The sequence below is a fragment of the Borostomias antarcticus genome, assembly GCF_949987555.1.
Source record: "Borostomias antarcticus genome assembly, chromosome: 2".
NCBI lineage: Eukaryota > Metazoa > Chordata > Actinopteri > Stomiiformes > Stomiidae > Borostomias > Borostomias antarcticus.
In genome coordinates, this window is record NC_140235.1 from 21473584 (window position 1) to 21496420 (window position 22837).

Genomic DNA, 22837 nt, shown 5'->3' on the forward strand with positions numbered 1-22837 from the left:
ATTTCAATTTTCTCTCTGCCTTCCTTCCTCTTCCTCCATCTGCCCCCCCCTCCCCACCATCCTCCTCTCCAGCTGTGTGAACCCGACTAATGGGACCGTGGCGCTGGGTGGTAGGGGGTTTCTGGGCCGCCCCGGCTCAGAGAGCAGCCCTAATGTGGTTCCCAGAGCTGCAGAGGAGAACCTGCCCGCTCGCTCCTAAAGCCAGCACATCTGTGGAGGGGGAGGGAACCTTCTGGAATGTTGCTGCCCACATTTATGACAGCATTCCTAACAAGCAGGCCTTTTTTATTCATTCATTTAAACACGTTAAGTGCGAAGGCAGTGATGGTGTGGAGTAGCTTGTGTTGAATTGGTGCAGCTTATTTGATGGCGGTGTACCACGGTATGTTTTGACCTTGAAGGACCATTAAGTGTGTGTTCCGTGTGTCAGGTTGCCAGGGAAGCGTGCCTCCTCCGGGAGCCCTGGCTTATTATAGCTCATGGGTATTAAAACGGCCGTAATTCTTAAAGCAGCCGACGTCCCAGAGGATGGAGACAGCGGTAACTTATTAACATGTCATAACAGGGGTCTTGTTCTACATGTGACATCAATTACGTAGGCCTGCGTCCCATCTCTGGGCCTACCCCGGTAAAAAAAAAAATGGTGCTGCCAATCGGCGTCTGCGCACACCTGCTGTCGGTGTAGCTGGAGGCAGACGCAGAGGGACGACGGAGGAGGTGTTCTCTGTTCCAGATGTCATCTCCTCCAGATGTCGGGCACAGAACGACATGTGGTTCCTTCCCTTCTCAGGAAACGGCGAGGAAGGCGACAAGTTATTATTGCTGTTTTACGGTGTCTGGGGAATCGAGGCACCTACCTTAGGCTTGTGCGATTGCCGAGATCCCCCCGAGACAACATCCTCAGTGTGAAATGAATGCTAATGCATCATTTTTTATTTTATTCAGCAACAGCACAACACATTTCAGTTTATGGGGCTAGGTGATCATTGAGGTATTACCAATAATACCAGGTATTACAGTCCAAAATGGACCACATTCTGAAGCATACAGAAAATCACAGCCTCGGTCTTATAATATATGAGCTATATAATGCATGAAGATTTTCCAACTTGTGTTTAAAACATGATCTCTTTGTTTCCTTTATGTGGGGACCCAAATTTGTTTTTAATAGCCATGTGTATCACCACATCCTCCATTATTATTCTACTTGTGCCAGTAGACATCTCGTATGTCTATGGTTGGTTGCCAGGCATGCTGCTGACGCACTGTAACCCTACATCCTGCAAATTGGATCTATGTCGGCTCTAAAATATCCTCCCCAACCACCACGGTGTCGAGCGTCTTCCCAAACACCGCTCCAGCGTTCCTCCTGGACATCCTTGAATGACCGCTGTCAGTGTTTTATCAGTGTGTGGTCCTCCATGACGCCCCGAGAAGGCAAACATCACTAGGTAGAAAATAGTTTGACCTTATCCTCACCAGTTGCCTGAACGATCCACTCCAATAGGTTGACCTCACAGGTGCAGTGCTGGATAGATCCACTCCTCCAAATGGGTTGAGGTTTATTGATCCTCTACTCATGGCTCTTTGCTGTCATATGTAGTTATCTGTCTGTCTGACTATCTGTGTGTGTGTTCTGTTGCAGAGTATGAAGATGGTAGCTTGTCTTCCTGGGTCAACAAGGAGCGTTTCCAAGGATACCTCCAGATCGATGGGTTCACCCTGTATGAGCTGGGAGAGACCGGTACTGTATACTTCCTAGAACTCCATCATCATGACACTGCAAATATCCATGGAGAGATATAAATGGTTATTTTATATATTTTTACCTCAAGCTAGTGAAATATGCAGAGTAGTCCATATTTGAATAGCTGGTTTCTACTAAACCAGCTGGCAAATACTGAAAGTTCCATTCCTGGCCATATCCCTTGTTCACACTCAGACTGTATAGGTTTACTGTACATTAGTCTCAGATGACACTGTTCAGATAACCTCGTCCACGCCTGCTAAATCCATCATGGTTGGCTGAGCTCCACCAGGGGGCAGACTGGTTCTCTCGGCTCCCAGCTACCCAAGGGAAGAGGCTTAGTCTTAAAACCACACACAGGCCTTTAATGGTATATGGTCTGGCTCTCCCCAAGTTGTCTAACAGTTGTTTTTATGTTCTCCCATTTGTCATGTTCTGCTGCCCGTTACCCCAAAATAACCTCCGCCGCCGAGCCGACCACTTGTTCCCCCTGAAACCCAAAAAGAACCCAAGCTAGCACACAAAGCAAGAATGATGAATGAATAAAGCTGCTGTACTTTTTCCTATGTTTCTTCTCTTGAGAGGTGATCTATCTCTCTCCCCCCCCCCCCCCCCCACACACACACACACACACCCCTTCTCCAAGTCTTTGTACTGTTGTTCTCCGTCCTCCGCGCCCAAATGTGATTGGTTACCCCTGTCTTGACGCCGTGCAGGCAAATTGGTGGCGATCGCGGTGATCGACGAGAAGGACCCGACAGAGAAGAGTGGCAGGTACGCAGAATGTCTCGGGGAAGATGAAAGCCCCGGGAGGCCCCCGCGCAAATTACAAACGCCGCGCTCCCCATGGAAGCCGCAGTGCGGTGGCGCGTAAACGCTAGGCTCCCGGCCCCGCAGATGAGCAGGCTTTTATTGTCTGGATCTGGATCTCTGCCCGCAAATTGCCGAGTGCAGGAGGGGGGCTGGGCCGGGGTTTGAGCTTGCGTCTGTGGTACTTCCCTCTCTTCTCATTTGTCTGTCGCAGATTAAAGAGCATGATCCAGCAAGTCGCCAAGGAGTACAGGGAACATTTTAACAGGTAAGGTGTGTGCATGTGTGCGTGCGTGCGCTGAGGGTGTCTGAGTTGAAGACTACCCACAGTGCACTCTGTTTCGGAGGCCACGGGGGGGGCGCCGGGCGCCCGTGGGGAACGGTGGCTGCCTCGCGAGTCCCCGAGGGCGCGTCTGGTTTCACCCAGCGCCAGTGGGAAGAGGATGATTATGCAAAATGGCCGATCCTCCATAAATAACTGTTCCTCCGGAGCTGTCAGTCAGCGCCCATAATGCCCCAGTCATTCCACCCTGTCCTTCAATCACGTCCACCCGTCTGAGCCGCAGTGGTGAACCGGAGCAGTGTGATTTTTCACAGTCCTACGAACACATGCGTCAGCGGATGAACACGAATTTAGGACCCCTCTCCTTCGTGCGCCATTCCTCAGCTAGCGGGGGGCTCACTGCCTGGTTCATCAGCCGCTGGCCCCACGGCTAAATGAAGAAACACTATCTCAGATCTCTATGATATTCAGCGCGCTTCCCCTCTCTCCAGGCCAGCCCTGCGATTGAATTACACAGATCCCCATCGCCAATTAAAGAGTATCTGCCACGCTATGTATCAGGGCGCTTGCATTGGGTTTTTGAAGTCAGACTCCGCAGCTCGCGGCTGAGATCAGTGGTTCTCGCTGGGTTTGACACACCCTGCTGCTACGGAGCTATAATAACATACCACCCCCCCCCCCTACGCCCCCTCCCCACCCTGCGTGTGTTTGTGCGTGTGTTAGGGCCTTCCAGACGGCTACCAGACCTTTCGGGAAAACGGTATTCTTCCAAAAGTACCTTTGAGCGTATTTTTGGGATCAGCCCACTGGTTCCATTGTGCTGGTCAAGATCAATCGAGCACAGAATTATTTGGAAAGATGAGTAGTATTTGGAGTGACCCGGTCTGAGCGACATCTACAGATGAGTGGCGCCTGACTTGAAGAAGGAAGAGGAGGTGGAAGAGGAGGAGGAGGAGGAGGAGGAGGAGGAGGTGGTAATGAATGCTGTGGCACTTCGCGCCTCCTCCATCCGCGACAGTGTGACAGAGCGGTAAATGCAATGTCTGGGATGAGGCTACCCAACGAGGTGTGTGTGTGTGTGTGTGTGCGCGTGTGCGTGCGTGCGAACAGGGAATGGGAGGATATCTGGGTGGGTGAGTGAGAAGTACTGGGGTGATGATTATGACAAACGATGTTGCACTTTCCACAAATTCCCCCCCGCAAACACACACACACACACTCAGTTTCTCTCTCACGCACACACGCACACAAAGTCCACACATCATCATCTCCTTAGGGTAAGAGTAATAACCTTCAACTCCCAGTCTTGGTATCATCTAGCAAAACCCGGGCTTGAATCTCTCTGCTGAACCTCATAATCATGTCATTGATATTGGCACAGGCATTATCGTTTGGCGCCCAGGGAATTAAGGTGCCAGGCGTCGCTGTGATTCAATAGATATGGAATATTATATGTTGAGGCGCCTATATGATCAGTCATTCTGCGAAAAAGGCCTGTCAGGACTCCCTTCCTCTGCAGTCCCCTTCCCCACATGCTGTCCCAACCCCCGAACAATCCAGTGAGATACTAATTGAATTCTTCCCCCTGCCTTATCCTTTAGAAAAATTGCCCGAGACTTTTTCAGAGGTGAGTAAGAAGGGAAGAGAGGGGCTGGAACGGGGGAGCCCAGGGGTTCAAACCGACACGAAAAACAGTCTGCGGTTTTCTTTCAGTCGGCTCATGCTGGAGGACCGCCGGAAGAGAATAATGCTGTAATGTTAACGAATCGTGTATAATTTGCGATGCAAACCACCTGAAAGTTTATGGAGTGGTAAGGAAACCCTTGTGATTCACGCTCAATCAGTGGCGGTTCTAGAAAGTTTTACCTGGGGTGGCAAAGGGGTGGCAAGAGGTTCCAGCAGGGGGGCAGAGGTAATCTTCTCCCCAAACGCATTTCAACTTCAGAGATTAATTTCTGCATTATCTGGTGATTTTTACGATGTGAATCACATAAGACAATGTAAAATCACCTTATCTTACTTAACTAACTTAACTTAACCCAGTCTTGCATGCAATAAAAACTTGCAACAATTACAGTTTTACAGTTTTTAATAGAAATGACTTTCAGCTCCCATCATTCCCAGGACAGATGTGTTGTTTTCAGCCATTCTTTTGTATTCACCCCATGAAATCATTGCATTCACATGTGTCTGACTTAGCATGTACATTAAACCCACTATCCCTAAAAGGCCTTTTTCCAATTGGAATATACATTTTCAGATGCATAAATACTCTTAGGGGCATTTGAAGAGGCAAAATGTCTACATACAAAGCAGTATGCTGCATCTTTGGATTGAGAATATTCCAGCCAGGGATGCTCTTTATACCACTCACTGTGGAAAGATCTTCTTGCCCCTCCCCATAAGGTTTGTAGAAAGGCGTTCAGATGTGGCCGCATCGGTCCATCAGTTTTATATTTCGATACTTCTAAAATGAGAGAAAATAAGCAATTAGGGCAATTCATTTACTACTGTATCAGTACTTACTAAACAATTCAACTGTCCTACTCAAATCCCATTCGCCCACTCACAGCCTAGTCTGAAGCACCTTGCATTAACTTCATCAGCCTAAACCATGCACAATTCTGAACATGTAGGCTACAGTAAAAACCCAACACCACAGGCTACTCTAGCCAATATCTGAGAACATGAAAGCCATGTTATATAGAAATCTGTTTACAGTGAACTAATATACTGTACCATGAGGTCCAGCTGGACTTGTAGTACACTTTGATGTTTGTTTAAATGGGCAAAGTTGTTTTGTCGTCTCACTCTCTTTAATGTTAGATTGCCTTCTCTCCACAGAGACTTCCAGTTTGGCCACATGGATGGAAATGACTACATCAACAGCCTCATCATGGGGTGAGCATGACATATACAGTGGGTGCGTTAAAGGACAATGCTCGTTTTTGACAACCTGGACCTTATTTACGACATATTATAAGACGTTTGACTCACCGAGATCACTTTGGTGTAGTTCGGAGGCATGTAGAAGAAATTTAAAATCCAGCGCGAGGCAGTATATCCATGTAATGGCGGTGGTCGGGGCACTTAGAATGCAGTTTCTAAAAATCTATTTTCTGCCGCGAAACGGTTGTTTTCATCAATCTGTCTTGATGAATCGCTAGTTGTGCTTACATAGAGCATAGGCCGGTTGTGTTGTTTTTCACATGCCTCTGTAATATGATCTTTAGAAACGTCTTTAGACACGAAATAGCTTCCTCACTTGCTCCAGCACGCATGCGCACAGCGTGCTGGAGCAACGATTGCGCGCTGTGCGAATGCGTGCTGGAGCAAGTGAGGAAGCTATTTCGTTTCGAAAGACGTTTCTAAAGATCATGGCATGTGAAAACCACAACAGGCCTATGCTCTATGTAAGCACAACTAGCGATTCATCAAGACAGATTGATGAAAACAACCGTTTCGCGGCAGAAAATAGATTTTTAGAAACTGCATTCTAAGTGCCCCGACCACCGCCATTACATGGATATACTGGCTCGCGCTGGATTTTTCTTCTACATGCCTCCGAACTACACCAAAGTGATCTCGGTGAGTCAAACGTTTTATAATATGTCGTAAATAAGGTCCAGGTTGTCAAAAACGAGCATTGTCCTTTAAGTAGCTGAGCGCTCAGTGAGTTCGGGTAGTGCGGGTCGTCCAATGATCGTAGGGTTGGCGGTTCGAATCCCGGCTCCTCCTGACTGCATGTCGAAGTGTCCTTGGGCAACTCCCAATGAGCAGGCTAGCACCTTGCATGGCAGCTGCCGCCATTGGTGTGTGAATGTGTGTGTGAAGGGGTGAATGAGAGGCCTTCATTGTAAAGCGCTTTGGATAAAAGCGCTATATAAGTGTAGTCCATTTAACATTTATGCTCAGACTGATCTGCTCAGAGCACAAGTGAGCAGTTTTGAACTATGATCTGTTTGAGCCAAACACCACATCATAATCATCACCTGAGCAAAAAAAAACAAGGGGCGCGTTTTGGTTTGGGAATCGTTGGGACACTGCTCGCTAATCACACATGATTGACAACTGAAAAGTTCTCGTCTCCTAGCAACTCAGCGCTCGGTTAGAGTAGACCGTCAAGTGGTTTTAAAAACCGCTCAGCGCTCAGTGAGCATTCGCTCAGCTACTTAACGCACCCAGTATCTATCTTCTCTGCTCCCTTACCACTTCCTCCTCTCTCTCTCTCTCTCACTCACACACCCTGTCCTTCTCCAGCACCACCACCTGTTCTTTCTGCTCTTGTCCTCCTCTACTGCGCCTTTCATTCTCCTCTCCTCTTCCTCCACCTCTACATTCTGTGCCTCTTCCTACCCCACAGGTTACCTAGGCTACTAACAATCCATTCTGGAGTGTAAAGTCCATCTCCATCCGTTAAATAAGCCCTCCCATGAGCCTGTCAATTACCCATGCTGCGTTCCAGTTGCCTGGGTAATGGGAATTTGAAGTTGTGATTGACGTCACTCCTGAGTTGACCGCGTTCCAGAATCAAAAGGCGAAAGCTCTACTTAAGCCTCATTTTTTCAGCTCTAGCCAAGTTAGCCATTGTTGGCAAGCGATACCAATTGATAATGCACTTCGCACTATTTTGCGCACATGAACACTGTAGCACCATTGTCCACTGATAGAAGCTGGACAGTACTGTGTGTACGACTGAGTTAATGAGACACAAATAAGACAGAAGTGCTCATAAACAAGTCTCATCTCGTACTCTTGTCAGCTCCTACAGCTGCTCCTGTCAGCTCCTACACAGCTGCCAGCACCCAGGCTTGGACCCTCTCCTGGGGTGTCAAGCCTAGAGAGGTCTGCTCTCCGGTCACTTTTAATTAGACCCTTAGCCTCACAGGCCAGCAGGAGGCACAGCAGGGGCACAGAGGGAATGTTTGTTTGTGTGTTTCTGTCTGTCTCTCTCGGACTGGGTGTGTGTGTGTGTTTGTGTCTTTAGTGTCTACGTCTGACAAGCCTACAGTAGACTATTGATGTGTATTGCCGTGTTTGCGTACAAACATTCTATGTTTTTTTTATCTCTGGGGCAACAGGCTGCTGGTTCAGATATTATATTGGATATGTTGTAGTGGAGGATTACGCGCTGCTCTCCTAATCCCGGTCCACAATTAAGAGTGTGTTCTAGATCACAGTGAATCTGTAATTGTAGTAGTCTGTGATCAGTCCTCAAATAACATGTGTATGTTAGAGGGATTAGAAAAGATAAGTGATTTTTTTGTTTTTTGATTTTTCTTGTCCGTCTGTGTGTGTGTGCTAGGACCTTGTATGTATGTATGAATGAATGAATGAATGAATTTTTATTTTTGTCATGCCATCTGTGGCTCATCCCATATGGGATTATATGACGCATCATTTGATATCAAACAACAAAATAAACATACCGGTAGTCCTTCCGGTTGGTTGAAACTAATCCTTATAAACAAAGAAATATAACTGTTCATAGTAACATACTTGTAAGAGAACAAATAAATGACTTTTTACTTATACATTGCCCTTCTCAATGACCAGGCCTTATCTAAAAAGGTTGCAAAGGAAAAAAGTTTAATATTGAAATGGCACCTTGAGCTTTTCACCATCCTCCAGCCATATACATTCATTTTTGTGCGTGGCTGTAAGGCAATGTCCGGTTGTCACTCCCTCCCTCCCTTCCTCGGTCGTGTTGTTGACCTGCAGTTCTATGTTGCTACCACAAGAGGCAGTGTTTTTGTGCATGGCTGTAAGCCAGCGCACCTAGAATAGCGTTTGTCCGATTATCACTCCCTCCCTCCCTCCCTCCGATGTTGACCTGCATTTCTCTGTTGGCACCATAAGAGGCAGTAGTCCCAGCACACCAAAATAAAGAGGGACACCAAAATCAACCTGCCGCTCTCCGCTGCACAAGTAGAGTAGTGGTCAGAGCATAGGTCTCCCACCCGGGAGACGGGGGTTCAAGACCCCGGTGGGGATGACTTTATGGGACTATACCCCAAACCTCCACACGTTCATCCTTTCACTCCAATCTTTTTATCCCTTACATCCCTTACCTTTGTCCAGAAACAGAAGTTGAACCAGTTGCAGCAAAATAGCTAATGTTACAGGAATCATCAGTGTAACTGCTTTAGCCACTGACCGCTACCATTAATGTTATGGAAGCTGCTGCTAGTTGTTGTGAGCTCATGAGCTAACTGGCTATCCCGCTCCTATTGTGCTGGATTAGAATTGGAAGCTTTGGAACTGATGTGTCCAGGCGACAAGACCTATCTCAATTTATCAGGCATTATTTCATGTCATTTCAATTCACAGCTATTTCAGTGGCGTGACTATCTTCCGTTCAACCAGTCCTGGACAGAAACAAGCCAGCCACGCACATAAGCCAGGCTGGACCTTGATCTACCTTGTTAAAAAGGCTGGACAGTGCAGTACAACATGCTTTTCATCTTACCAGTACATTAAGATCACAAAGTACACAGGGCTCTAAGGTGCGACCATTTTATTCGCATTTGTGACTAAAAATAGTTTTGTGCGATAAGAAAAAATAATTTAGGAGCACACTGTGCGAGTACTGTTTTCAACTATTTCACTCGCATTTTGCGCCTAAAATAAATCCATGCAAGTTGGATCAAACTAGAGTCAAAGTTTCGCGCACCCGTATACAAAACTAGTCCCACAGCTTTTTTGTATTTTTTATTTTATTTTTTATTACAAGTCCCACGACGGCAACCTGCAACGCGCAGAACTCTCGTGATGACGCGCGATGACAGCTCAGCTGCCCTCACTCAAAAACGACTGTGCAGACGCCGAATGCCCCTGCCAGTAACGTTAACAAAATGAAGCCTATTCAATCGTATTTTCCCCGGCAAAGTGGAACCAAGGAGAGAGAGGAGTTGGGTGAGGCTCGGGGGGAGTTGAATCAACTGTCACTTAATCGTTGTTTACACACAGTTCTATTGGGAGGGAAAGTGAAAACATGCACCCCTAACGGATTTGTTCCTATCGGAGAGGAGTTTCAATGTAAACTCCCATAGACTGGATTTTCTAATAATTACTACGAAGCCATTGGTGAAATTATCAAAACAAAAACTTGAGTGTCTTTACACTAATAACCTACTAAACGTGAGCATTTCAAACAGTATTTTGCCTTCTTTCAAATTTTCGAAATTGCTCCATTCCTCCAGTCAAAGACAATGGAATTTAAGAAAAACATTTTCATAATTTGGATTGTGATTGAAAATCAACTATGATCACCAGAATCAATAAAGTTTGTCTCCAAGTATTTGCCGTTTAAGGCATTCTACTAACTTTTCGGTGTCGACCAAGATATAATTTTTCAAAAGATGTGTCTATGAGAAATCCCATTCATTCTCTCGGCATTAGGAATGCCACCACTAGGGGGCGATGAGATTACTTTCCCTCCCTTTTGATTAAATTAGATTCAACATTGCACCGTAGCCTCCCAGTAACTTACTGGATCCACATCAAAACGCAATGAATGCCGTTGACATGGTAAAAAGCGTTTTTTTTCTGAAATGAGTGTCATAATGAGCCAATGACATGTTCCTTTGCATCTACATTAAACTAAGCTTTTCCATGGATTTTACAATTTTTGAATGATTATTTGCGAAGATATTGGGCTTTCTTCCCATGTTTTTTGTGTGTTGGCTGTAAGCCGACACACCAAGGAGAGGGAATCCTTTTTGTCCGTGCTTCTTGTCTTGCGTCGTGTTGTTGACCTGCAATTCCATTGCTGCTACCACAAGAGGCAGTAGTCCCAGAACATCAAAACCAAAAGACTCCACTGACCCCTACATGCGTAGTTTCTCTCCCTATCTGCGTGTGTGTACGGGGTGTGCAGGGGGGAGGTTGGGGGGCATTGGGAGTAATAACAATGTCGGAGAAGACCCTGTGCAAGACCCTACGGTACACTACTGCATTATAGACAGACAGTCCTCATTACAATAGGAGTAGGACACTTCTTCAAATCCTATAGTAATTAATTTTTGTATAGGATGTGATGCACCAGTCGCTCTACGCCTATGTGGTTTATTTTCAGTGATTAGACTGACTGTTGACTGGCACAGCTTTAGGTGGTGATGGAGAAATTAGCTTAATGTATTGATGCTTTTTTGTGCGTGACTAACAGTCCCAGCGCACCTAGTATAGCGTTCGTCCGGTCATCACTCCCTCCCTCCCTCCCCTCCGTTACTGCGGACAATGTTGGCCTGCATTTCTCTATTGGCACCACAAGAGGCAGTAGTCCCACCATACCAAAATCAAGAAGGACACCAAAATCAACCCGCCGATCTACACTGCACAAGTAGAGTAGTGGTGAGAGCATTGGACTCCCACCCTGGAGACTGGGGTTGAAGACCCGGTGGGGATGACTTTATGGGACTATACCCCAAACCTCCTCCACCTGTTCATCCTTTCGCTCCAACCTTTACCCCTTGCCTTATAGATCAGATCCTGTCCCAACCCCAACCCACACTAGGGACTGGAAGATGGACACCAAAACCCACCCGCCGATCTCCACTGCACAAGTAGAGTAGTGGTGAGAGCATTGGACTCCCACCCAGGAGACCAGGGTTCCTGGTGGGGATGACTTTATTATCATCAGTGTAACTGCTTTAGCCACTGACCGCTACCATTAATGTTATGGAAGCTGCTGCTAGTTATTGTGAGCCCATGAGCTAACTGGCTATCCCGCTCTTATTGTGCTGGATTAGAATTGGAAGCATTGGAACTGATGTGTCCAGGTGACAAGACCTATATTTATTTATCAAACATTACCGTCCTACCAGTCCCGCACAGAAACAAGCCAGCCAACACACATAAGCCAGGCTTGACCTGGCCTGGTTCACAGCACTGGCAGCTATGTTTCATATCCCTGCCTAAGTTCGCAAAGCATTGTGTGAATTTTCATCTACCCCTCGGTTTCAAGTCAGCATCTGAAAAACCTCGTTTTGGAGGGCTGTTTGAACGTCCACTAGCCCTCGATATGCTCCCTAGCCCTAGAAGCTAAAAGGAATGGGACACACCTTCCCTACACGTGAACGCGCAAAATGTAGGGCTAGGGCTAAGGGGAGGTATTGGGATTGGGCCATAGTCTTCATTAGGACGAATGCACATGATGAAGTGTGTGGGAATAGTATAGTAGGAGAGGAAGAGAGCTCTTATGGCGAGAAGGTTATTATTGTTTATTGTTGTTGGCAGTAGGCCTAATGTGTGTATTGCTACAATACACACATTAGTGTGTATACAAATGTGTTATTTCAAATTTTTCGTTGCGCTCCTAAATTTCTTTCTGTGCTCCTCATTTTCCTCAGAGTCTAACACTGGGCATACCACATGTTTGATATATTTTGGAGTAGGTAGAGAAACCAATATCTTTAAGAGTCTTTGTTTTGCCTATGACTCCCCCCAATGCTTGGTTTGCTGATTCAGCCAATAGGGTTGTACCTTTTAGAAAGTTTGTGTGCGTGTGTGCGCGTGTGCGCCTGCCTGCATGCGTGCGTGCGCGCTGCGGTGTGTTTTTACTGTGCTTTTTGTGTCCAGGCCAAGGCTGCCCAGGATTAATTGCCGGCCTTTGAGGGGTAAAATCCTGGCCTGTCAATGTCTGCTAATCCGCTCACCAGGACGGCCATGGAAATAAATCTGATGGCTTCTTATCCTCGCCTCCTTCATTACAGAGATTACTGTGTGCTGGCAGTGCTCGGCCTATCTGGCAGGCCTGCCAACCCTCTAATCGCGTGCGCGCGCACACACACTTTACTGTTGATTTTTTTTTTTGCTTTATTTTGCGTATATATATTTTTTAATCTGAGGCTGTCTCTGACTTCTATTTGGACATGGGATTACCAAATGTGGCCTCACATGGTATGCGGTGTGTTTCTGTAAATCTTGGATTAAGGTTAGAGATGACTGTGGAGAGGGAGACTGGCAGAGCCATGCTATACTATATGCATGTTCAGACCGGACAGTAGAGCTTTTACAACATTGTAATTTCCTCTCGGGGATCAATAGAGTACTAACCTGCCTTTACTTCCTCCAGCCCTCTATCAGATCTGAACAGGCCAATCTGTGTTTATACAGAATGTCTACCATCTGTGGAGTAGGCTGGACATCTGATGAAATACAGATGTGTGTGTGTGTGTGTGCGCGCCCGTACGTCTGTCCGTCCACATCTCAGCTGTGCTGGGCAGAGGTGCAGGTGGTTAACCTCAACAGCAGGAGTGTGTGTTATTACGTCTGACCCAAGCAGGTGTGTGAGGCTGGCACAGAGATCTGCGTTTGTGATTGCAGCTGAGGGGTCTAGTAGTCACTGCTGGGATGTAGAGTGGCACTGTGATGGACTGTTGTGCATGTATGGGTTCACGAACACACACACACACACACACACACCATCCTATTTCAGTTAGGTTCCGTCGCTCTGTTGGAATGTGTGTGTTTGTTTGGTCGTGTTGTACAGCACTACAAAGAGCGGGCGTGCGGGTGTCTTCGCTCTGCCGGGACGCGCCATCGTCCTCCCTGTGATTCGCCTGTCAGCTTTCATCTGTAAACGTCTCTTTAACACTGACTGATGCAGCCCACTCCAACATACCACTAGCGCTTAGTTTGCATAAAGATGGAAAGAACAGGGAGGGAGAAATCGCCCAAAAAATAGCTGTAATGTCTTTGATGCTAAGAGACCATTTGAAAGCAAGCCTGCAGGAGGAAAACAAGACGAGCCTTTTTATCTCATTTGAAAAGGGCCCCTTTGGTATAATTTGTCACCGATCTTTGCGTTTTATTTTGTTCGTCCTAAATGATGTTCTGTGATGAGTCATTGTATTGCTGCTTTGTATTGTTGATGGGATGAGGTTGGAGAGGCCAATACTGATTCTCCTCCTCCTCCTCCTCAGTGAGGTATTGTGCCACTTAGATTTTGGGATATTTGTGTTCATAAGCATGGTTATGCAATGCTGCTCTTGTCCTTCTCCACCTCCCCATTGATGAGATGTTAGGGGAAGGTGGTTTATTTCTGTGTTTAAAGCATCCAGTGACATAACATTGCTCTCCACCTTCCTCCTCTTCCCCACCTTCCTCCTCTTCCCCAGCGAGGTGTCGGTCCCGTCCTTCATCATCCTCAACACTTCCAACGAGCAGTACTTCCTCCCCAGCGAGCCCGTGGATTCGCTGGAGCAGCTGGTCCACTTCATCAACAGTGTTCTGGATGGATCCGCTCAGGTCACGATCTCCCGTCCTGTCCTCTCCTCTTCCACAATGTTCTCTCTCTCTCTCTCTCTGTCAAGTTTCTTAAACCCTGCCCCACTGAACTGGTCATCTACCCTAGTCCTGTCCTTATTTTGTCATTGAGGTGACTACAGATTCATGCCGCAGCTGGAAAAGCTGACATACCCTGTCTCCATTTACTGTCCAGCCCCCTCCCCCCTCTCCCACAGATGATTCCATCTGTAATCTAAACACAACTCAAAAAAGTCCTTCTCTTTCCCAGAAAGTTCTGGGTTTATTTTCCTCTGGGCAAAACAAACCGTAGCCTTGCCCAATAAACAAGCAGTGGGAAGCCAGGCCAGTTCCTGTCTTGTTAAGAGTGGCTGTGCCAGCGGTGGCGGGCGTGAGGTGAGCAGGCTGGCGCAGCTGCTCTTAACAAGACGCGGGGCTGGCAGACGACGACGGCTCCTCTCTTCAGCAGGCTCTAACACTGGCTCCTCTGTCTGTCTCTCTTTCTGTCTGCACATGCGCACATACATGCACACACTCACGGACACCAAACAAACGCACGCACACACACACACACACACACACACACACACACACACACACACACAGGCCCTTGGTGGAGACGGTGTTGTGCAGAGGGTGAAGCGAGTGGCCTTCGACGCCAGGTCCACCATCATGGTGAGTGGAAAGAGTTCACCCAAGGATGCCTTAGAGTCTAATGCCTGGGTTACACGGCAGCGTTTCAAGAACGAGAATGACCTCTGGGTTACACAGCAATGTTTCATCAGCGTGGCCAGAAGTTATCAGGGTTACACGGAAACCATATCGCAACACCATTCGCAACACTGAGCATGCACGTGCCTGTTGTAGACAGACGCTGACAGTCGTCTATGAAAATAATTGGTTTCCGATGCATTTATTTAGGGCTGCCTGTCTTCAACCAAAGGCAATCTTGGTCAGTCTGTTCTCAGGCCAGAATTTCCAAATTGGAGTGTATTCCTTAGTTAGCAATTAACTAGTAGGCCTAATTTGTTAAGTTCGATAAGTTGTATTATCATTTTATTTTTTATTATTATTATTGTTCCTTTTGATGTAGGCTTGCTAGACCAGGGGCTTCCATTTGGTCTACCCTGGATCATATTCCATAATAACCTCTCATTTTGTCCATCCATCCAAATGATTTAAATAAATGCACTTTCCAATGTCTGAATAAAATCATGAGTTTTGCTAGAGTCTGATCGTGCTTTGAGATGGCAGTCTTTTTCTCTTGAAGTTCTGGTAAAATCAAACATGTTTAATATTATCTGAACTTTTTAGTCTTAATGCCAATGACCTGCATGAACCCAGTCTTTGCAAAATCATATAGTCTGACTAAAAACTCCGTCTAGGTGTGACAGGCTGTCATTTGTCTAGTATTTGGAGCTTGCACTTTGTCTAAATTATTCAATGCTGCTGCTGTGTATTTGGAGATTGCATTTTGACTATAGGCTACAATGCATAAAATAATAACATGGATGGAACAGATTAGAATAGCAGAACATAATCAAATCGAATAGAATATCCTAACAAAATGAAATAGAGGCCTACTTTTTACATTGCGCACCATGCATTTTAGAGATTAGGCTGTGACTTTAGACTTGTCAGCAGCACACTGCTCAAAATACACTCCCACGGCTATTTATGGAAGCAAATCAGTCATAACACAAATCATATAATTAGTATACTTGTAGTCTATTTTATTAATGTTATATAGCCAATTTTTTGCCTAACAAGCTTTATTGCTCGACTAATAGAATCGATCTATATAGAATCTTGGTCGGACGGACAAGAGTAGCCTATTTCAACTAAGCACATTGAATCCTACAATCACATTCTGGGCTTTAAAATGATGTTATAATTTAACTGTACAATAGCCAAACGTCCATCATCATCAAAACGAGATCGCCTTTGCCTGTTTACACGAGAACGGAATCCAGGAAAGTGAGAATGAAAACACCCCTTCCGGCGTTCTCAAAATTTCACGTGTTTTCAAAACGCCCTTGCCGTGTAACTGCCAGGTACAAACGGGAACCAAATGTTCTCGAAACGTGTAACTCAGGCATAAATCGACCTGTGTTTTAGGACCGGGCGGGGGATTATGTGTGGTTGTGGTCGTTTCTGCTAGATTCCTGGACCATGGAGGCTGCCCAGTGTCCACGGCCTAATAAACATTCATACCGACGCGGTGTTTTTCTCCGTGTGAATAGCACGCAATATCACCTCGACTGTCATCCATCCATGAAACCCGATATGGATAAAAGGGTGTCCCTAGTGCAGGGATGGCGCAGCCCGGTGTGTGCCTCATCGCATTGTGGCTCCCCAATAATAACCAGCCACCATGCACCACAAAGGGAAGCCGCAGGACTGGGGCTCAGGGGAGGGAATACGCAGACGGAGAGAATAAACAGAGAGAGAGAGAATGGAGGAGACTGTGTCAGAAGGCCGAGTGCTGCGCTCTTCTTCCTCCTCTCCTTGTTGCCAGTGCAGGAGAATCAGGAGCGCTGGAGTGTGCGTATTTGACTGAAGCCAGATTATGAATGTAAATGATGCGCTGTGATGCTGCTCTGGTGTAGCATAACCAATGGTAAACTTGGAAGGCTAGCATTCAAAAGAAAATTATGGAGTAGGGTTTTCAATAAACGCTGACAACAGAAGGGGGGGGGGGGGGGGAGGGGAGTTTTGGAGGAAAACTGGAGGAGGTCGAAAAGTTAACTTGTACATTAGTTTCTTTTTGGATTTACTTCCACGTTTTCGGTCAATCCAGCCCTAGCATGCCTCACTGAAATAGTAATGGCCTGAGGACACCTTTTGGGGAAGAAGACAGTTATTCTGTCGTTTACCTTCAGGGTCTTACCTTTATTGTCCCGAGCGTTCAGGGATTTTCTCCTGTCTGAAACGGTTCTCCCTGGCCCTCACATACTCCCCACCCCCCCCACCCTGCCGGACAGAGACGGAGCCCGGCCCCGTCAAGCCCAGTGACTCATGGCACTGAGTTAGCACAGCACTGCCATCTTTACCTCATCTGACATCACAGGCTCCCTCAATTACCACACTCTTCTGGAGCTGCCGCTGTCTGGAGAGGAGGTGGGTGGTGGGCTGGCTGGTTGATTGGTTGACTGGCTGGCTGGTTAGTTGGTTGACTGGCTGGCTGGCTGGTGGACTGGCTGGCCAACTGGCTGCTGGTTGGCTGTCTTATCTGCCTGCCTGCCTGTCTGTTCTCCAGGCACATTGTCTCTCCAGCAACTTATAATAAAGCCAAATGATTTCGCGCCACTCATATCTGTTTCCCGAGGGAAGCGGGCAGCCATGTGTAATGCTGGGCTGAGGGGGGCCCATGGGTTGACGGCGGTGGCTGGGTTGTTATTACGGAACACGGAGGAGAGATGTAAACAAGCAGAGCCAGAGAGCCGGCCCTGGTTGCTGGGCTGGAATAATGTTGTCGGCAGATGAATGTGCGGTCAGCAATGTGGCGCTAGCTTCTCCGCAGATGGATGTGCTCGTGGGTTTCCTATGTTCACGGCAGGCATAAATCTCTATCCCCTGTCCACCGGCACTCTTCCCTCTCCCTCTTACACTCTCCTCCTCACTACTACTTTCCCTCTCCCTAACGCCTTCACTCAACCTCTCTCTCCCTCTCCTCTCTCTCTTCCCTCCGTCTTTTTGTCCTCTCTTTCTCCCTCTCCTCTCCCCCCCCCCTCTCCTCTCTCCCTCAACCCCTCTCTCTTCCCCCCTCTCCTCTCTCTCCTCCCTCCCTCTATCCTCTCTCCCTCTCCCCCTCTTTTCCCTCTCCTCCCTCTCCCCCTCTTTTCTGTCTCCCTCCCTCTCTCTCCCTCCCTTCCTGTCTCCTCTCTCCCCCTCTCCTCCCTCTCTCTCTCCCCTCTCTCTCCTCTCCTCTCCTGCGTCCAGTCGGTGTTCCGCAGCTCGCCGGTGCTGGGCTGCTTCCTGTTCGGCCTGCCGCTGGGCGTGATCAGCCTGATGGTCTACGGCATCTGCACGGCCGAGTTGGACGACGGCAGCGAGGACCTGGAGCTGATGAAGAGGGACGGCCTCACCGACGAGGAGGAAGAGGAGGACGAGGAGGAGCAGCAGCGGCGGCGGCAGACCGAGCTGGAGGGCCCCGGTGACGGAGAGGAAGAGGAGGAGGAGCCGCAGGAGGCAGAGGAGAAGAACCCGGAGGAGAAGAAAACGGATTAATGCAGGGGGAAGGTGTGGAGGGGCGCTCGGTGGGTTTGCAGGGATAGGCCCTAGTGAAACAGTGACATGGAACTCAAAGGCATATCATATATATGTTGTTGTTTTTCAATAATTTCCCCCGACTGTTTTGTTGTTGTTTTTGAATATTATGTGTCAGTGTGTAAGGTAAGCAGCTTGGTCAAGCAGTACCAAATCACATCCCAAAACCATCCTGGTTGATATAGTGTGATAAAGAGAACCATAGATAGAAGAATGGATGAACCGAAACCAAATATTTTAAATAAAGACAGGATTTAATTTATTATCATGGCTCTACCAGCACTTGGTCACCCAATCCAGTGTGCAGGAGGCATATTTGCGTACCATAGATAGCTGTGTTTAAAACTTTTTTTCACCTAATAAAATTACACCACCGAGCCCTGTCAAATTGGTTATTATATAAACTCGGCTCCGCGGCTCCTCTCAATTAATCAATAGGTCCTTTTATGTGAAGAAGCTAGGACAAACCAAGACCTTTTTCAATCCCTATCCATCTCCCCATTGAATGTTGTGCTGTGACACACCCAAGCTGTTGACAGCGGGGAGAAGAGGTACCCGTGAAAGGAAGAATCCGCCATATAAATGAGTAATGCTTTTTTCTATTGTGCGTTCATCGCCACAATGAGAGCTGTCCTGCTCCACAGACGCAAAGTGCCCCAGTCGGTCGAGCGATTTCAAGTTCTCATAGCCTTAGACACTTATTCATATGGCAGTCCTGGTCCACGGCCACATTGGAAAGTACAGCCAGAGTGAAGGCTTCTTGTGTAGTTTCCCATCTATTCCTCCATAGATATACTGTACTGTTGTAGCCTCTCTGTTTTTAGATGGCATTTGGTTGAGTGGTAGTGATGGGAGTCAGAGGCCTTGATGAGCTCAGCAGGAGCTGGAAAAGAGTCGTGGCTAAATATAGCCTCCTCCAGTTTGATTTCTCTTGTAAGTGTCTTCCTTCCTGCCTGCCCTCCTTGTAATCCCTGACCTAACATGACTGGATAGGTGAAAATGGGCTTCTCTTCACAGCTGATGCCAATCTAATCATGACAGATCAGTTTCTCAAGGAAGGAAGGAATGGGCACGGGGCAGCGTTGTGGAGAATGTGAACAGGACCTACTGTTCTGGGTTAGAGCGGTCACCTGACTAACAAAAATGGAGCCCATCTCAGTTCTCTTCTGGAGTTCCAACTCTCTTTTAATGGTTTAGGTGCTCGTGACTTTGGGACGGTTTATGGTAGCATCTAAATGCACTGAGACTTCAGATGTAATTCTTGGGAGGTTTGCTTCCTGCACTTAAGACTTGTGGTGTTCTAGATCAGGAAATTATATTATTGTCATTAAGGGTGGCATGTTGTTTAAAGGGGCATCATGTAGATTTAACATTTTGGCCAACATGAGCATTGTATGACAGACATTGAACTTTCATAATGTTTGATATATTGTACAGTTGAGGGGATGTGAATTATGAAAATGATTATGAAAAACCACAGTGACAGTTCATTCAGATAAACTGATTTGAAATGAGATGTCATGGCTATGGTCATGTCAATATAATGGGAAATGGGATCAAGCCCCTTTTGATCAACGGAAGACCCTGTGAAGATACTGCATAAAGATTGTTACATTTTCTTGTTGGTCATTTAACTGTGCTTCTATAGGTTATTAGTCTCGCATTTTAGTTAGTGGGCTGGCACCCGAGTCCCAAGCACCCCTCTTGGTTTTTCAAGATCCTACTGTGAACCTACGGAAACCATGGAAACCATATCCTCACCTTGCCTTCTGTTCATTGTAGTTGCCTAGCATCCTCTGCCAAACTCCCTTGTCAGGTTTGAATTGACATTGTCAAAGTTTATTACTGGTTTGAAATAAAGATTGTCCTCTTTTTCTTGACTGGAGCCTGATAGCTTTCTACTGAAACACCCGCGTTGTGTACATGCCTCTACCCTTCTGCTCTCTAGCAGACACACTTTATCACTCGCTTTCCCTCCATTTCCCCCTCCGCTGCTCTCTAATGCAATTCCAGGTAAGGGGCATATACTCAATTATTGCTGATATAATCACGTTTTGGAGATCTAGTTTTAACTGAGTCTGAGTGCATTACTTCAATGTAAAACTAATTTATTTCCTCACGAGGGACAGCCGGTGTCTGCAGGAGTAAAACTAAGGGATGTGCCTTCACATAATATAGAAGCACCTGCTAGAAAATGGTGCTGAACTTACTGTAGACAACGGCAGGCCTACAGGCCTTAAGCTGGGAAGAAGAGGACATGGAAATCGAAAACACTACCAAGCTTTTATAAAACATACCGTTAAGGCTCAGGACAGTTTGATTAGTTTTGTTCCAGTCAGACAAATATGTTAAATCTCAATTGGAAGCCATTAGAAGGATAAATTGGCACAGCATGGAAGATAATGCATTACAACATCAGGATCAGTGTCGAGTTGAGCTCATGCAAGAAGTAATTCATCGGTCAATTACCTCCCTCTAGAATCTGTGTGTGAGGGGGGTGGTTTTGTGTGGTAAATGAAGAAGCCTGGCTGTGTCTAAGTACCCCTGACAATCGTCCTCTTTCAGAGAACTTAACAATCTCAGTCACTGATAAGGGTAATTACACAAGGCTGTAACCATGGAGTCAACATTGACTCCGAAAACATCTAAATTTGAAAACTAATTTCCTGCCTTTTTTTTCTTTTTCTTTTTTACAATCGATTTGCATTGTATTACATCGATCTATTTTATTTTGTTTAGCTTTTCTTGTTTCATTGTACAGTATGTAATGGCAGATATTTGGGATTAATAAAGTACAACTATAATCATCATGAGGCGTTTCGATCCATAGGTCTATGCTACATGGAACATGGAAGACATATCAGACACATATCAACTATTGACTAGATAGATTATACACATTATACTGTACATATGAGGGGCAACAGGAGTCTGTACGTTAATATTACACTGCTGTAATGTTATTATTCCAACTTAATTCTTTTCTGAGGCTGCCCCAAAACTGTCAAATGTCACTGCAACCCTTCCTTATGATGTAGGATTCAGTGGCGGCTGGTGACTCAAAAAACTGAGGAGGACAGGAGGAAGAGAGGCGAACCGCCCATAGGTGCCGGGGGTCACTTTCCCTCAGTCAGTTATTTGAAATATCAGCTTTAAAATGTGAATTTGGGCAATTCCAGCGTTATGGATGTGACATCCGCACTCAAAATGACAACCAAAATGTCTCAGTAAAACTAAAGTTTTTAGAACATTTACATTTGTAATGCATATTCTCAGACCACACAATGGGGAGAACAGATGGTAAAAAAATAATAATTCAAAAATATTTTTAAGTCTAAAAAAAATGACAAAAAGGCATGCGTTATGGATGTGACAAAAAAAGACGGTCGTTTTCTGGACACTATACTTTTTTTAAAAACTCTGTGAACTTTTAAGTCTAATGCAGAAATGTTGATATCCACATGATGAAGGAGTCTTGGCTGAACATGAAAATAGCAGGATTTAAAATATTTAATAATTTATTTAGAATTGTATGAGGAATAAACAGCGTTATGGATGTGACGTTATGCCGTTATGGATGTGACGCATCTGAAATGCACATAGAAACACTTTGGGAAATCAACAATCAAACTATCACAGCACTTTTATTGACACCTAAAGTGACTCTAAGGCTGTGTTCGGAATCGCTCCCTCGTTCCCTCACTCCCTATTCCCTATATAGGGTTCACTTTGTAGTGAACTACCTAGGGAATGGTTTAAGGAGTATTCGGACACTACACCGAACGTCACAAAAATGCGTCGGTCATTCGTGTGATGCAGGCGGATGCGCCCTCGTGTAAACAAACAAGTCTAACAGGGAGCATTCACGCTGCAGGTTGAGATGAACTCACTCAGGTAGTATCGGATTTGCTTTTGTGTGTTCATTTTGAATGTTAAATCCCAAATAAAGTGTTGAAATTGTAATTCTAATCATGTGCATGTGTGGTTTTTCTACATTTAATTGCAAGATGTAACGTTGGCTATAGCCGCGCTACCTAGCTAGCTATGAAGCGCACGATCAAGTAACATGTTTACGAACATTGCATGTTTACGATTTAGCTCTGCAAGCTAGAGTTCCTTCAGTTTATACACGAAAGTTGCCGCCGCCATCCTCCGTTCACAGCCCTCTTCGCGAGACAACTCAACTGCATTGCATTGTGGTATACCGGAGAAAATGTAGGGTACATGCACTGTACCCTGGAAATCAAGGTGACTTGTGGGTAATAAGTAGTGGACTATATAGGGAACGAAAATTCCGTGGAGAATTCGGACACTACAAACAAAATGGCTGACGCCCTATATAGTGCACTATATAGTGAATAGGGAGCGATTCCGAACACAGCCTAAATGTCAGTTTTGACATGAAGGAAACCATTTTAAATGGCTCTGAAGATTTTCAAGATGGCCGCCAAAATAGTAGGCTATTGAGGGGATTGTGTCTA

At 46.1% G+C, this 22837-nt stretch overlaps 1 protein-coding gene across 1 annotated transcript in view; it reads left to right on the plus strand.

Annotated features, from left to right (window-relative positions):
* Nucleotides 1–20159, plus strand: part of tmx3b (thioredoxin related transmembrane protein 3b) — a 31210-nt gene extending 11051 nt beyond the window's left edge. Inside the window, exons 10-16 of the mRNA XM_084461470.1 lie at nucleotides 1646–1744; nucleotides 2464–2521; nucleotides 2772–2825; nucleotides 5685–5741; nucleotides 13961–14090; nucleotides 14694–14762; nucleotides 18030–20159. Of these exons, the coding sequence (XP_084317596.1) occupies nucleotides 1646–1744; nucleotides 2464–2521; nucleotides 2772–2825; nucleotides 5685–5741; nucleotides 13961–14090; nucleotides 14694–14762; nucleotides 18030–18317 (755 nt within the window). The 3' untranslated portion in view covers nucleotides 18318–20159. The remainder of the gene's footprint in view (nucleotides 1–1645; nucleotides 1745–2463; nucleotides 2522–2771; nucleotides 2826–5684; nucleotides 5742–13960; nucleotides 14091–14693; nucleotides 14763–18029) is intronic.
* The last annotated feature ends 2678 nt before the right edge of the window (nucleotides 20160–22837 follow it).